We start from the raw sequence: 14,593 nt of genomic DNA on the forward strand, positions 1-14,593 counted from the left end.
CAGGTTTAATTTTTTTTAGGTTTTCAGAAGTAAGGTGAGGTTATGATTAAAGAGTACTTCAGCGTAAAAAACAGTCTGTCATGTAATGCTGCCATGATCAGGGTATCATAGGGTTAAAGGACTACTATCACGAAAAAAAGTAGGCAGTTAAAATCTGACAGAACTGACAGGTTTTGGGCCCGTCCATCTCCTCATGGGGGATTCTCACGGTTTTCTTTGTTTTCAACAGCATTCCACGGACAGCAGTTTACCTGCCAAAATCATAAGATACCAGCCAGTCTCCCTACTCACTTGCACACTATTTTGTCAGTTAGACTTTGGAACTGCTGTTCAGAAAATGCTGTTGAAAATAGAGAAAACCCTCAAATACTTTACCCATCCTCAACTAGCTGCCAAAATCTTGGAGGTTTGACTACTTTTAGACAAATCATAATCAGTGAGGCATGGAGAGAATCCCATCTCATTTTCCTATATCATGCCAAATACGCCTTCAATATTCACTATGCCCATACTCCACCTGATTATAAACCAGAATGTCCTAAGTGTAAACTACCAAACGCAGATATGGTACACTGCATGTGGTTCTGCTTCAAAATAATGCATTTTTGGATGCAAGTCTCTCGTTTCCTGTCCAGGTTAGGGTGTGGTAATCATGCTTGTGACCCCATACTATTTCACGCATATTATAAACCCTCTCCATCTCCTACCCCTCCCCCCAAAACCCCAGATATCCTTTTTGTAACTTTAGCAGCCGAAAAAAAGCTGCCTGAGATGTCTGACCTTTTTATGATGGACAAAACTGACACAATGATGCATAAAGAAAAAAATGCAACATTTTTTTCAAAAAATGGAAATCCTTCATTAAAATGATCTTCACCCAAGAAGAAACATATCGTCCGGTTGAACCTTTTAAATACTCCTCCTGGTACTGCATAGAGCAATTATCTGGCACTTTGGGCCATCTAGAGCTACCCAATTGAGATGTGTTTCTCTTCTCTACTAGCCGACACTCGTAACCATTTTTCTTTTTTCACCTTTACTCTCATTTCGGTTTGAAATGACCCACTAGCAGATCCCCAGGAGCAGAACAAGGGAAGTGGGTGAGGGGTGGGATTTGAGGGTGTTGTTTCTTCTATTTTGTTTTATAAGTTTATTGTTCCTAGTTCCTATTGCTCCTATTGTTCCTTCCTCCCAGGTATACAGTTAATTAAATGGACACATTTCCATTTTTCAACCCTTCCAACCCCTTTGGTCTGAGTACAGTCAGTTGTCCATAGACATTGCCTGATGAGTGCTAATGACTAAATAGAGTGCACCTGTGTGTAATCTAATGTCAGTACAAATACAGCTGCTCTGTGATGGCCTCAGAGGTTGTCTAAGAGAATCTTGGGAGCAACAACACCGTGAAGTCCAAAGAACACACCAGACAGGTCAGGGATAAAGTTATTGAGACATTTAAAGCAGGCTTAGGCTACAAAAAGATTTCCAAAGCCTTGAACATCCCAAGGAGCACTGTTCAAGCGATCATTCAGAAAAGGAAGGAGTATGGCACAACTGTAAACCTACCAAGACAAGGCCGTCCACCTAAACTCACAGGCAGAACAAGGAGAGCGCTAATCAGAAATGCAGTCAAGAGGCCCATGGTGACTTTGAACGAGCTGCAGAGATCTACAGCTCAGGTGGGGGAATCTGTCCATAGGACAACTATTAGTCGTGCACTGCACAAAGTTGGCCCTTATGGAAGAGTGGCAAGAAGAAAGTCATTGTTAACAGAAAAGCAAAAGAAGTCCAGTTTGCAGTTTGCCACAAGCCAAGTGGGGGACACAGCAAACATGTGGAAGAAGGTGCTCTGGTCAGATGAGACCAAAATGGAACTTTTTGGCCAAAATGCAAAACGCTATGTGTGGTGGAAAACTAACACTGCACATCATTCTGAACACACCATCCCCACTGTCAAATATGGTGGTGTCAGCATCATGCTCTATGGGTGCTTCTCTACAGCAGGGACAGGGAAGCTGGTCAGAGTTGATGGGAAGATGGATGGAGCCAAATGCAGGGCAATCTTGGAAGAAAACCTCTTGGAGTCTGCAAAAGACTTGAGACTGGGGCGGAGGTTCACCTTCCAGCAGAACAACGACCCTAAACATAAAGCCAGGGCAACAATGGAATGGTTTAAAACAAAACATATCCATGTGTTAGAATGGGCCAGTCAAAGTCCAGATCTTAATCCAATTGAGAATCTGTAGCAAGATCTGAAAACTGCTGTTCACAAACGCTGTCCATCTAATCTGACTGAGCTGGAGCTGTTTTGCAAAGAAGAATGGGCATGAATTTCAGTCTCTAGATGTGCAAAGCTGGTAGAGACATACCCTAAGGCTGCTTTCACAGTGAGACGTTACAGGCGCACGTTAGTGCAGCCTGTAACACAGCCCACCGCACAGTAATGAAAAATCGATGGGCTGTTCACAGTGCCCACGTTGCGTTACATTGTAACGCAGGACGTCCGTTGAATGTGCTGCATGCTACGGCATTAGACTGTGCGCATATGCTCAGTAGTGTTGGAGGAGGAGGTCTTCCCTCCTCCTCCTCGGCCAGCCACATGGCTAATTAATATTCACTGCATGGTGTAACGTACAGTGTTTACTGCCTGTGCGGCAATTGGCTGGCGGCACCACGTGATGCCGCATGCATCCAAGAGTACGCATTGCGGCATCACGGACGCCAGAGTGAACTGCACAAAGCGGCTCACTCTGACGTCCACATCTAAGAGCACCAGGCGTTGCGTTAGGGGCACGCTTTGCGACCATAACGTCCCCTAAAACGCAATGTCTTGGTGTGTAAGTAGCCTAAAAGCAGCTGTAATTGCAGCAAAAGGTGGTTCTACAAACTATTGACTTAGGGGGCTGAATAATTAGGCACACCCCACTTTGCAGTTATTTATTTGTAAAAAATGTTTGGAATCATGTATGATTTTTGTTCCACTTCTCACATGTACACCACTTTGTATTGGTCTGTCACGTGGAATTACAATAAAACTGATTCATGTTCATGGCAGTAATATGACAAAATGTGGAAAACTTCATAGGGGCCGAATACTTTGGCAAGCCACTGCAAGTGGTTAACTGCCTACTTTTTTCACAATAGTGGTCCTTTAACAACTCACCTGAAGGTGATGCTCTCCTCCCCCTCACATTAGAAACACTGCCATGGTGCTTTATTTTAAACTCCTGCTGCAGCTTTGTCCACTCTCACCCATGATGCCACGTCCTGCTGCCGAGCTGGGGGCGGGCCATGGCAATGCAGGTGGGGGTAGCCACAGAGCTTCAGAAAAAATGCCACAGCAGTCTTGATGCTGGAGGTGGGTGAGCAAACTACAGGCCAACAAGTAAGTTATTAACCCAGAGACCCACCAGTCCTGCAGCATTAAAATGGAGCCTTACATAACCGGAAGAGAGGCGGGTGGGGCAATTTGCATTGAGGGGGAAGATTCTTGGGCTGGTGCAAGATGAACAAAAACAAATTTGTTGATAATTCAATACAGATGATTACAAGATTGTGCAGACACTTTCAGATGAGATCTCGTATCAAGCTAGAGGTGTGTTTAGCATAATGCTGTACTTGTGGGCACTTTAGACAATGTTTGCAGGATGTAATTACAAGAATCACATGCAATATTAGTCTTTTTTACTTTAAGCCTTATCACACTGAAAAAAAACGTTATTTTCAACCTCTGTATTATTGTTTTGGATTTGTTATGGCAATCACTAATGAAGCATCCTGCCCTCTTTTACAGGTGGCTGCACCTTTGAGGAACATTATAACAGCTGTGGGTACAGCGTGGCTTTGGGTACCAACGGATTCACCTGGGAACAAGTAAACACATGGGAAAAACCTCCATTAGATTCTACCGTGCCAACAGGTAACAAAATGTCATTGTGTCACTAATCTTTCTATTAAACCTTTCTACAGTACAGACCAGGGGCCACAATAGTCCCCGCGGCCCTCCTTGGTGAGGGGGAGCTCCTGTGGCAAGAGCAGCGGCATACATTACCTTTATCCGGCGGAGTAACAGGTCCTCACAAAGAGGAGGAGTGCAGTCCTGTCCTGTCCCACTGCTGGATAAAAGTAATGTATGCTGGTATTGCTGCTCTGCTCTTCTTGCCACAGGACCCCCTTACGCATGGCAGTATGCGGGGTGTAAATACAATAATGTATGGCAATCTCATGGGGGCTTAATCAGGGGGGCCCGGACAGCTGAGTTTTGCTGGAGGTTTTGGTATGCCCCTGGTACAGACTATAAACCCCTTCTCTCTTCTCCATGTAAATGAGCACTGTAATGGACAAATGTCCATGTCTATTCTTATGGAGGAAAAACAAAAATTTGCTTTCCTAAAACAGAAAGAATTTGCGATAATTCAGGTTAGAGTGAGCTCGAGATGTCTCCCAGAGCACCACTGCTGAATATATGCAAATTAACCATTGTACCCTTAGAAGCTAAACACACCTCCAGAACCGCTGGAATGCAATGATGTGTCAGCTTGTTAAATTGTACAGAGCCATAATAATCCAACATGCATACAGACTGTTTCGGATTGTTTGATCCTCATCAGTGCATGGCATGGATTAATTTGGCTCTATGGAGTAGGGCTTGTAAACCGAGAGGTACAGACTAACCAGCAAGCTCATGGTGACCCAGAACTCATTGGAGTGTGTAAGGGACTACAATGGTCCTAAAAGCCCCCTTACTAAGATGTTAAGAAAAACAAAAATTTGCTTTCCTAAAACAGAAAGAATTATGGAGGAGGAAGAGTAAAGGGGTGGAGCTATTATTATGATGCAGCTTATCTTAAACAACAACTGTAAAAGAAACTGTTGTGTAAACCCCACATACCTATAGAGCTTTTAGCCAGGAACACTAAATGCTTTTCAGAGTTCTCTCAGCTCAGCCCATGTGAAAACAAAAGCCATGTTTACCCGCTGTTTTGTAACAATTTTGTGTCAGCATCGGGGAGGGGCAGGCAGAACTGCACTGTAACCTGGGTGTAAACTGTTTACACTGCATGGCAGAGAGAGAGAGAGAGACAGAGACAGGAACACAGAGCTTCAGCTGATGATTATTTACACACATTTGAAGCTCTATTTCTGCTTTCTATCGTTCTGAACAGATTCCAGTTACCGTATTAGAGCCAGAGAAGATTGTTTCTGTATGCTGGATGTGCTGGGCACAGTCCTCCATAGTAATGCCCACAGTAAGAACTGTCCTCTGTAAATGTAATTTTCTTCATATAAAACATGAAAAGATAAAGAAAGCCTTTGTGTTGCTATTTGCTAGTAATTACTGAAAATATATGTGGCACTTACAATTTTAGTTAACTTTGATAGTTGCTCTTTACGGAATTAAATTAATGACAACAATACATTGGAGGCAGTGAGAGAGAGATGTTTTTTTTTTTCCCCCATAAACTGCATCAAAAGTACAGAAAGAGTTGTCTTCATCTCTGGTCACTGGCGATTTGAAGGAAGACACTCCTCTTTTTTCCCCTTCCCTCTACCCTTGCCCCCCACTCCCCCTTTAACTTGTTTCCTCTCCTCCCTTACCTCTTATTTTCTAAGTTGTTTCTTTTGCAATGCTGCCTTAGTTTGTACTTAAAAGTATTGTTTTTCTTTATGGTGAATATTAAATAAAATTTAGAAAAGTACAGGAAGAGAAAAATAACTAGTGCCGTGGCACGATGAGTCCACAATTAGCGAGTACTGTGTTGCTGTTTAGACATAATATGTGATCAGTGTGACAAACCCTTAGCACCTGCAGCTGGTCTATATTTCGTGTTGGATGAATGAGATAGGATGGGCAGGACGCTGGATACAGCCCAAATATGCTTAATTTTCTACTGCCCATATCAGGTTATGGGATAACATAGTATCCAGAGCAAGTATGCTGACATGAGCCTGAACTCATGTCTGTTGCGCTTACGTAAATCTTAGTCACAGGTCTGTAATTTTTCACAACAGACCTATGACCAAGCCTCAGACCTGTGCAAAATGGCTGCCGGGAAGGGCTTGGCTCATCCTTTCCACCCAATTACTCTGAATAAGAGAGTGATGCCGCATTTTGCTTGGCCTCTTCCATCTGACGTTGAATAGTAACTTAGAGGGAAGCTGCTGTGCACAGAGGAATAATGATTGTTGTCAGGTGGAAGATAGCAAGGGGGGAAGCTTTTTTTTTAGTATTTATTAATCAACTAGAACACCATTAGAATTAGTTTTGGGGTTTTGTCAGGTTTTACTGTTGTTGCTTAGACAGCAGAAGAACATTTCAGCAGTGGCTGCGTTGAGAAATAGAAAGAAAGACAGTGACTGTATTGTCAGCTTTCTCTTTTTAGCACCTTTCATAAATGGGAAACGCCAGTGATAATTGTAGAGATAGTAATTACCGTAAATGGCTTTTTTTTCTTTGTCGGTCTTCTACAAAAACTCCCTGAAGTGTCTGTTTTGTGAGCTTTCCAAAATCTAGTTAAGAGGACTTCAAGGAATTATTTTTGTTGCTAAGTGTAGATCTGTGGATTCTGATATTAAAGTTTACCATCAGAGAGCGGTCTGCGGGTCCCCTTGTATCACAGGTGCTGCTACCTGTATAGAACAGTGCTGGATATGGAGACAGAAAGGAGAACAAAAGCGCACACTGTGATACTAGTAGGTGAGGGCTCTAGGCCCTATAGGAAAGGTCTCACCTGGTTGTCGAGGCCGGAGAAACCTATATAGGTTTGCCAGCTGTCACGCTTGTGTCCCTCTTATGCCAGGGACCTGGCTTGTACAGATATCCTCACGGTCTTGGATGGTGATCGAGTCGGGATTCCACGGTGGTTATTTGGAACATGCTGCGGTGAGCATGTAAAAGTTTTTCTACGCTCGGCCGGTACGAGCCTGATTCCCCGGCTATGAGTGTGGTAGGAGATAAAAACAGCCAGCAAAGCAAAGCGGTGTTAGCCGCAAAGATATGCAAATGCTGTGTTTAAAAACGTTATTGCGCTGCGTTTCCCAGGGGAGCACCCCTGCTTTATCAAGCATACTTTTTTCTTGCTAAAACAGGCATTGTAAACTTTTTTCTAGTTTAATAAAAAATAATACATTAATCTGATGTACTATGTTCTGTTTTTAATAGTACAAGATATTAGTTGGATATTGTCATAATTTTTATACAGAATTAATTGAGGCATTTAATATGTATCCATAAAGTATGCTTAAAGAGGTACCGCAGTGAAAATAACATAATAAATAAGATTGCTTATTTTTTTTCTGTACAATATCAATTTCTAAATGATTGAGGCTAGATTCACAGTGGGACGTTGCGTTTTGATGCCACGTTAAAGTCGCACCGCAAGCTTACAACGCAACGCGCCCAAAAAGTGGCAACGCAGCGTTACTGTCGCATACAGCAGATACAGTAAAAAATACAGGCAATGAAAAGTATGCTTCCAAGTCATTACTGAGCATGTGCAAACAGTCCAACGCAGCTAATAACGTGTATAACGCACTGCATGCAGTACTTTTACTTAACGTGCAGCGTTAGACACCAACGCAACGTGTGCACTGTGAACAGGGCATTGATTTTTCATTGCAGTGAGTTATTCTGCGTTAAATGCTGTTTTAACGCGCGACTTTAACGTCCCACTGTGAACTTAGCCTCAGAGTAGGTTCACAATTGTTCAAAAAACGTTTCCGTGGCTCCGGTTTTTGGCCCGGATCAGTCTTCACTTAAAAAAAACAAAAACAGATCTGTCTGTGTTCTGGGGGATCCGTTTTGAAAACCTAACTTCAGGGTCTGAAGTTGCAGGATTTTCACTGACTCCGGATCGTTCATTGATACACGGAGGGGTAGTGAAAATCTATGGCAAAACAGATCCCCCCTCTACACAGGCAGCTCTTGACGCAAAAAATTATCCGTTTCTGTGTCCCAGCCCTGTCTGTGGGTGGGGAGGGGGCCGCCATGCTGGTAGGGGGTAGCAGCCAAGATGGGAGGGTCGCAGCGGGCGGCGGGGAGGGGGTTCGCCCCCCACTCCCCCTCCAGCTAGTATGTTTAAAATAATTTAAAAATCAATGTGTTAAAGCAAGGGGTGAGCGGGGACCTTACTTCCTTGCATTCCACCACTCGCCGCGTCACTTCCTGCAATGTCACCCAATGAGGTGTAGAGGGTGGCATTGCAGGAAGTGACGGCAACCAGTGAAACGCACGAAAGTAAGTTCCCCACTTGCTGCTTGCTATATACATTGATTTTTAAATGATTTTAAACCGCAACTATCTGGAGATGAGCTGGGAATGGGGGACTCAGGTGAGGGGACGACGACGACTACCCCCCTTCCCGCCGCAACCCCCCGTCCTGGCTGCTACCCCCTTCAGCATGGCGCCCACCCCCCTTTCCCACCCACGGCTAGGGCTGGGGATACGTTTCCACGGACTGGAAATGTAGACTGCAAAAAGGTCTTTTTTTTTTGAAAACGGGGAGGAAAAAAATTGTTCACAAAAACTGATCCATTTCACCTAGCCTTATTCAGTGTTTGCCCATTGTAAAATCTTTCCTCTTCCTGATTTACATTCTGAAATTTATCACAGGTGGCAACATTTTTAGGGCTGTCAGGGGCAGCTCTGTGAGTGTTTGTTTGATCTGAGTTCTGAAGCCAGTACAAAATATACTCGATCTCCCAGAATGCTCTGGGAGGAAAACTCTGCATAGCTTAACTGCCTAGGTTAAGCATCACAGAGAGGGCAGTGCTACATTCAATATACAGCAATATATAGGAAGTGCTTCCGATGCTGAAACCAGGATAATTAACGTAAAAGTGGATAGCCTGAATAATTTACTTCATTCTACTATGTCACTACAGGGCCTCTTTAAAGTATTTGTGTACTTCCAATACAGCATGTGTAAAATAATTAAAGATGAGGCTTCACTCCCCATGTGAATCAGTGAGCCTTGAACACCTATGTCAATTCATCAGTTGGCCTTACTTAGGCCACTTTTATTCAGAACTGATCACTTCACACTGTGAATGCTCCACAAAACCTGCTGTTATGGAGATACTATGACCCAGTCAGTTAGCCATCAATATTTAGCCCTTGCCGGAATGGCTTACATCTTTATTTTTTCCCCATTTGTATCTGCATCCTACACATTACCTTTAAGAACTGATTTGTTTCCTTCCTGTATAATATATCCCACCTCTTCACAGTGGTGTGAATCTGATACTGAACAGTATATGTGGGTGCAGAGAAATGACTGTTCTTTTGGTTGCGGACAATACAAAGATGTTTGTGTGAGACAACCTCTGATCCAGGCTCTCTTTGTAGCCCATTTGTTATTTGTTTTTCTTCCATGAAATGCCTCTCTTATGACTGCTCTGATTTCTGGAGTAATTACTTAACTTGTCCACTGCCATCTTACACACTATATGCAAAATGCTCTTAGCCTGTGAGCAAAAATACATTTTATTAAAGGGACCCGAGCAGTGCAGAAACTATGGAAAGATGCATACCATTTTGAAGCTCTCTTTCTCCTCTTTCCAACGACACATAAACCGCCACCCTACGCCTTTTAGTTTTCGATATTTTCGCGGTCAAAATCGCGGCAGCCGCAGATCGCGAAAATAGTGAAAACTAAAAGGCGTAGGGCGGCGGTTTATATATCATTGGAAATTGGAGAGAGAGAGCTTCAAAATGGTATGCATCTTTCCATAGTTTCTGCACTGCTCGGAGTCCCTTTAAGGGATAACTTGATCCAGACCAATTGTATAGGCTAAGACAGGTAAGTATAAGCAGTGACGGCTGTAGACTTTTTGCTGCCTGAGGCAAACTTGTGAAAATGTGACCCCCCCCACCCAGCCTGATATGGAATGAACGCACAGCACCCGGCAATTTACTCATTAAATGTTCTCACATGACATTCTGCAGCTCAACACAATAGCACGCTGGCTGGCTGTGAGTCTGTGACAAACAAACTGCGCAACCTCAGCCAGTCGGCCATTATCCATTCCTCCTCAGTCAGGACAGCAGAGCCACCTCCTTCCTTCTACTGTGCAAGTCAAATAAAACATTGCTGCTCTCCTGTCTCTCTCCTCCTCACTCAGTGTCAGACTCTTCACACAGCACAACAAGCTGCTTTTCCCCCATGATGACCTCTTCACCTCGCTCACCTCTTACTTCTCCTTTCTCTGACCTAGTGTAAACACAGTACAAAAATGCTGCCCTTGTAATCTCTGCAACTGATGCAAATGTTTCAACTTGCTTCATGAGAGAAGCAGCCCTGAGTGTAAGGATATGTGGATTACATGCCTCTGGCCAGAAGATCCCAGTACTGGAATTCTCCCTCTACCTGGCAATCGAGGCCTGAGCTTTGGACTTTTTCTCCAGGGGAGTGAATGCGCCCTCTCAGCAGCAGCAGTAGTCAATCATCTAATGACCCCATGGATGTGAGCCACACTAGGGGCCTATGCACTACAATCCTCTATGGGCAAGTTGATGAACTAATGCTTCTGCTGCAAGAGTGCCCACACAACTCTGGTGACCTAGGCCAAAGCTGAGAAGAAAGGAAAAATGCCAGCACCAAGTTTTTGTGAAGGCCAAGAGGTAGGTAAGTGATTCATTAAACGGTATACTTTATTTCCCCTGAACTTTGTAAGTGGTCTGGATGGACTTCTTTAGTTTTTTTCACACTAAATGAAGAGATTTGTATTTGCAGTGCTAGTTAGTTTTGACTTAAACTTTAAAATATTTAATTGTAAAGGATGTCTACAGAACCAGTTTCCTGTTTGCATTCTCTGCTTACACTGCTTCTCCCAACTTTTGCCTAGGTTCGTTCATGCTGGTCAACAGCTCAGGTTTTGCCACCGGACAGAAGGCTCACCTACTCCTCCCTGTGCTAAAGGAGAATGACACTCACTGTGTTGACTTCCATTACCACATGTCTGGTCGCACCAGTCCCGGAACGCTGAACGTCTACGTGAAGGTGAATGGTGGACCACAAGGGAACCCAGTGTGGAATGTAACGGGGCTGGTGACAGAAGGCTGGGTGAAAGCAGAGCTGGCAATCAGCACGTTTTGGCCAAACTCTTACCAGGTAAGAAGCTGAGTATTCACTGTGCACAAGATGATATCAGAGCACCAGCCTATGTGCATTTGGTTAGAGGGAACCTGAAGTTACAAGATTGCTTACACTATTATCATGTCTCGAAGATACCATTTGTCTGCCAGTTGTGCAGTTATATTTTTAGTCATTCTGAGTCACACACTTGCAGCCGGCATAGACCTAGAAGAGTCACAACACCTAATCTGCATGCTCAGTTTGGAACAGTGGTTTACAATGTATAAGAGGCAGAGATTTGGCTCAACAGCCGGACAAATAATATTTTTTAAAGCAAGTCAGCAAAGGTTCCTCCATATTTTTCTTGTGCCACATCTTCAAAGATAATCAATAGGCTTCAGTCGTCTCTCCCAGGGCCGGGCCGAGACATAGGCTGGAGAGGCTCCAGCCTCAGGGCGCAGTGTAGGAGGGGGCGCACAATTCATTCAGCTGTCATTCCTAATTGTGTATGAAGCAGAAAGAAATAAGAAAAGGGGATACATAGCAGTGACTGCAAGCCAGATAACTAGATATTAAGGTGTTGGGGAGGTTGTGGGCCCTGTGGCCCTCTTAGTCTAATAGCAATCAGTGTGTGACAGCTGGGGTAGGAGGGATGGAGGGGCGCACTTTGGTGTCTCAGCCTTGGGTGCTGGAGGACCTTGTCCCAGCTCTGGTCTCTCCCCCCCCCCCCCCCCATAAGGCATCCATAAAACATTGAATACATTTATTTTTTTCCGGCACACACCAGCAATGTATGGTGCCTAGTTTACTCTGAGGCTGAGCATCACTCTTCCTTTCCAGGACCCGCATCTATCCGCATAGCCGTTTGTTCATAGATGTCATTTAATTATATCACACTGCACTTCCTGTATGGAAAGAGGGGCCAAAAAAGATTCATGTGTGGAATTGTGCCTTGTCATATGTCAGCCACCTTTATTGCTATCTGGCAGCTGTTGAGATAACTTACACTACCTTATGGGGAGTGCCTGGTGTCTATTGAGTTTTTCATGATTAAAGATTTTTTTAAAGATAATCAGTTGTACATCTGGGCCCAAATCATAAGCCCAGTTTTTGGTAGGAGTCTGTATAATTCCTCTCACCTCAGACTTTCTTTTACCCGATGTGGTAAAACTCCATGAGGGCTCTTTACACTACATGGATTCCGATTTTGATGCAATTTAACAAGCAATTTTAGTTTTTGATCTGATTTAAATAAAAATGAGTTTTTCTTCTCGTGTTGCTAGCATCCAGTGAAAATTGGAATCTGTAATTGATTTTGTGATTTTCAGTGTAAAAGCTTAAAGAGACTCCGTAACAAAAATTTCATCCTGTTTTTTATCATCCTACAAGTTCCAAAAGCTATTCTAATATGTTCTGGCTTACTGCAGCACTTTCTGCTATCACAGTCTCTGTAATAAATCAATGTATCTTTCCCCTGTCAGACTTGTCGGCCTGTGTCTGGAAGGCTGCCAAGTTCTTCAGTGTTGTGGTTCTGCTATGAATTCCCCCTTTCAGGCCCCTCTCTGCACACTGCCTGTGTGATATTTAGATTAGTGCAGCTTCTCTCTGCTCTCTTATCTTTTACAAGCTGGATAAATCGTCCTCTGAGCTGGCTGGGCTTTCACATACTGAGGAAATTCAGACAAGGGCAAAGCTGTTTGCAGGAAGAAAAGAGCAGCCTGAAACTTCAGTGCATGAGAACTCGAGGGGGAAAGAAACACACAAATGATCTCTTGAGATTCAAAAGGAAGGGTCTATACAGCCTGCTTGTGTATGGATGTATTTTGTATGTGTGGACATGCTGTACATCAACCTACTTCCTGTTTTGGTGGCCATTTTGTTTGTTTATAAACAAACTTTTTAAAACTGTTTTTAACCACTTTTAATGCGGCAGGGAGCGGCAAAATTGTGACAGAGGGTAATAGGAGATGTCCCCTAACGCACTGGTATGTTTACTTTTGTGCGATTTTAACAATACAGATTCTCTTTAAGGCAAGCTGTAGAACACTGCTGCTTCCCCCTCTGCCCACACAATCGAGATTTTCCAACATGCCTGATCACCCTTTTGATCATTAAAGTGCAACTAATGACCAATCTTGAGTGTACAATATTACCACTTCTGTGTAATAGGAAGGACTACCGAAAGTATCCATTCAAGGTATATTCACAGAGTTTATTCTTCTACTACATAGCGTTGGTAAGATTGTTAAGGATTGCATCATAAGTGGGTACCTTAAAACAGTCTGAAATCAGTTGAAAATGGATTGATCAGACGTGATGGGGGAACAGATCACTGTCCATCTAATGGACTAAAGAAATCAATTTATGCCAGCTTTATGAGTTAGATCTCTGGAATCTCCAGTCTGTGTAGGGGAGGGCTGGGCATAGGATTATTCTCAGTGTCTGTTGCCTAGAGAAATGCCACAGTATTGGAATGACCACTTCCTGTTCAGGAGGAGGAGCATTCAACGGTCTGCAATAAACTCCATCCTGCCTGCTACTGAGGGAAAGCACATCAAAGCGAGAGGCAGCCGGGCTATTCTTAGATCTTTACGGAGGTAAAATCAATAATGCATTATTGAATTTTTGATCATAGAATTATTTAGCATCGATTCAGATTATTTCTTTCATGAGTTCACTTATCATGTACAGATCACTAGTGATGAGGGGGTTAAAAAGGTTCACAGAAAAGACAGACAGCTTGTTAAAAATAAAATAAGGCATTGCTATGTAGCACCTTCTTTCATCAGGGAGATATAATGTTTTTTACAGCCTGGAAAGACTTTAAGCAGGTAAGATGGTGACATTTTCTGATCAGTTGTGTAATTTGCTCTTTTACACATATGCTCAGCTTTGGCATTTGCACAGCACTACATCACATAGACTCGGCTCCTGACAAGAGCACCAGCATAATTACTGTTGCTCGTGAAGTGATCTGCCTATTCCCATTGACTTTTAGCAAACAGGGATGCTCTTTTCCATCACAAATTCTGCGACACACAAACAAATGCACCTGATGTACTCTTCTGGAGAAGAGCAAAGGGTGGGCTGTGTGCTGAATATGCAGATTGAAGGACCTTCTTCACAGTATGAAAACCTTTCCTAGTAAACCTGTAATTATGGAAAGCCGGATGCTGCAAATGCTGACCGTCCTAACAATGCTTATTGTCTGGCAGCAATCCCTTGGCTGTCGTAAGTATGACTTGGGTGCCTACTTATGTTGGGTATCGGCAGTGGAGGTTTCTGCCAATGCCTGTTTTTAGGTGCCTTGTGAGGCGTACATTTAAAAATCATGCACAGTAATTTGGGCATAGCGTCAACCAAAAATAAAAATTTGGTTAAGATCGCATAATAAAGTGGTAGAAGGATATCGGTAAACTTGCCCGATATTCTACTACTTAATTGGTATAGTGAAATATTGGTAATATTTGCTGATATTTCAGTATGAACTAACCTCTCCACACTCTCACAGACTCAAA

The 14,593-nt window shown here is 43.3% G+C and overlaps 1 protein-coding gene across 12 annotated transcripts in view; it reads left to right on the forward strand.

Annotated features, from left to right (window-relative positions):
* PTPRT (protein tyrosine phosphatase receptor type T) overlaps nucleotides 1–14,593 on the forward strand; it is an 852,204-nt gene that overhangs the window by 443,698 nt on the left and 393,913 nt on the right. For all 12 annotated transcript variants that reach the window (XM_068262870.1, XM_068262859.1, XM_068262860.1 and 9 more), the window contains exons 2-3: nucleotides 3,794–3,919; nucleotides 10,846–11,111. In XM_068262870.1, coding sequence (XP_068118971.1) covers nucleotides 10,854–11,111 — 258 coding nt within the window. In that variant the 5' untranslated portion in view covers nucleotides 3,794–3,919; nucleotides 10,846–10,853. The remainder of the gene's footprint in view (nucleotides 1–3,793; nucleotides 3,920–10,845; nucleotides 11,112–14,593) is intronic.

Source organism: Hyperolius riggenbachi, chromosome 12, assembly GCF_040937935.1.
Source record: "Hyperolius riggenbachi isolate aHypRig1 chromosome 12, aHypRig1.pri, whole genome shotgun sequence".
NCBI classification, from domain to species: domain Eukaryota; kingdom Metazoa; phylum Chordata; class Amphibia; order Anura; family Hyperoliidae; genus Hyperolius; species Hyperolius riggenbachi.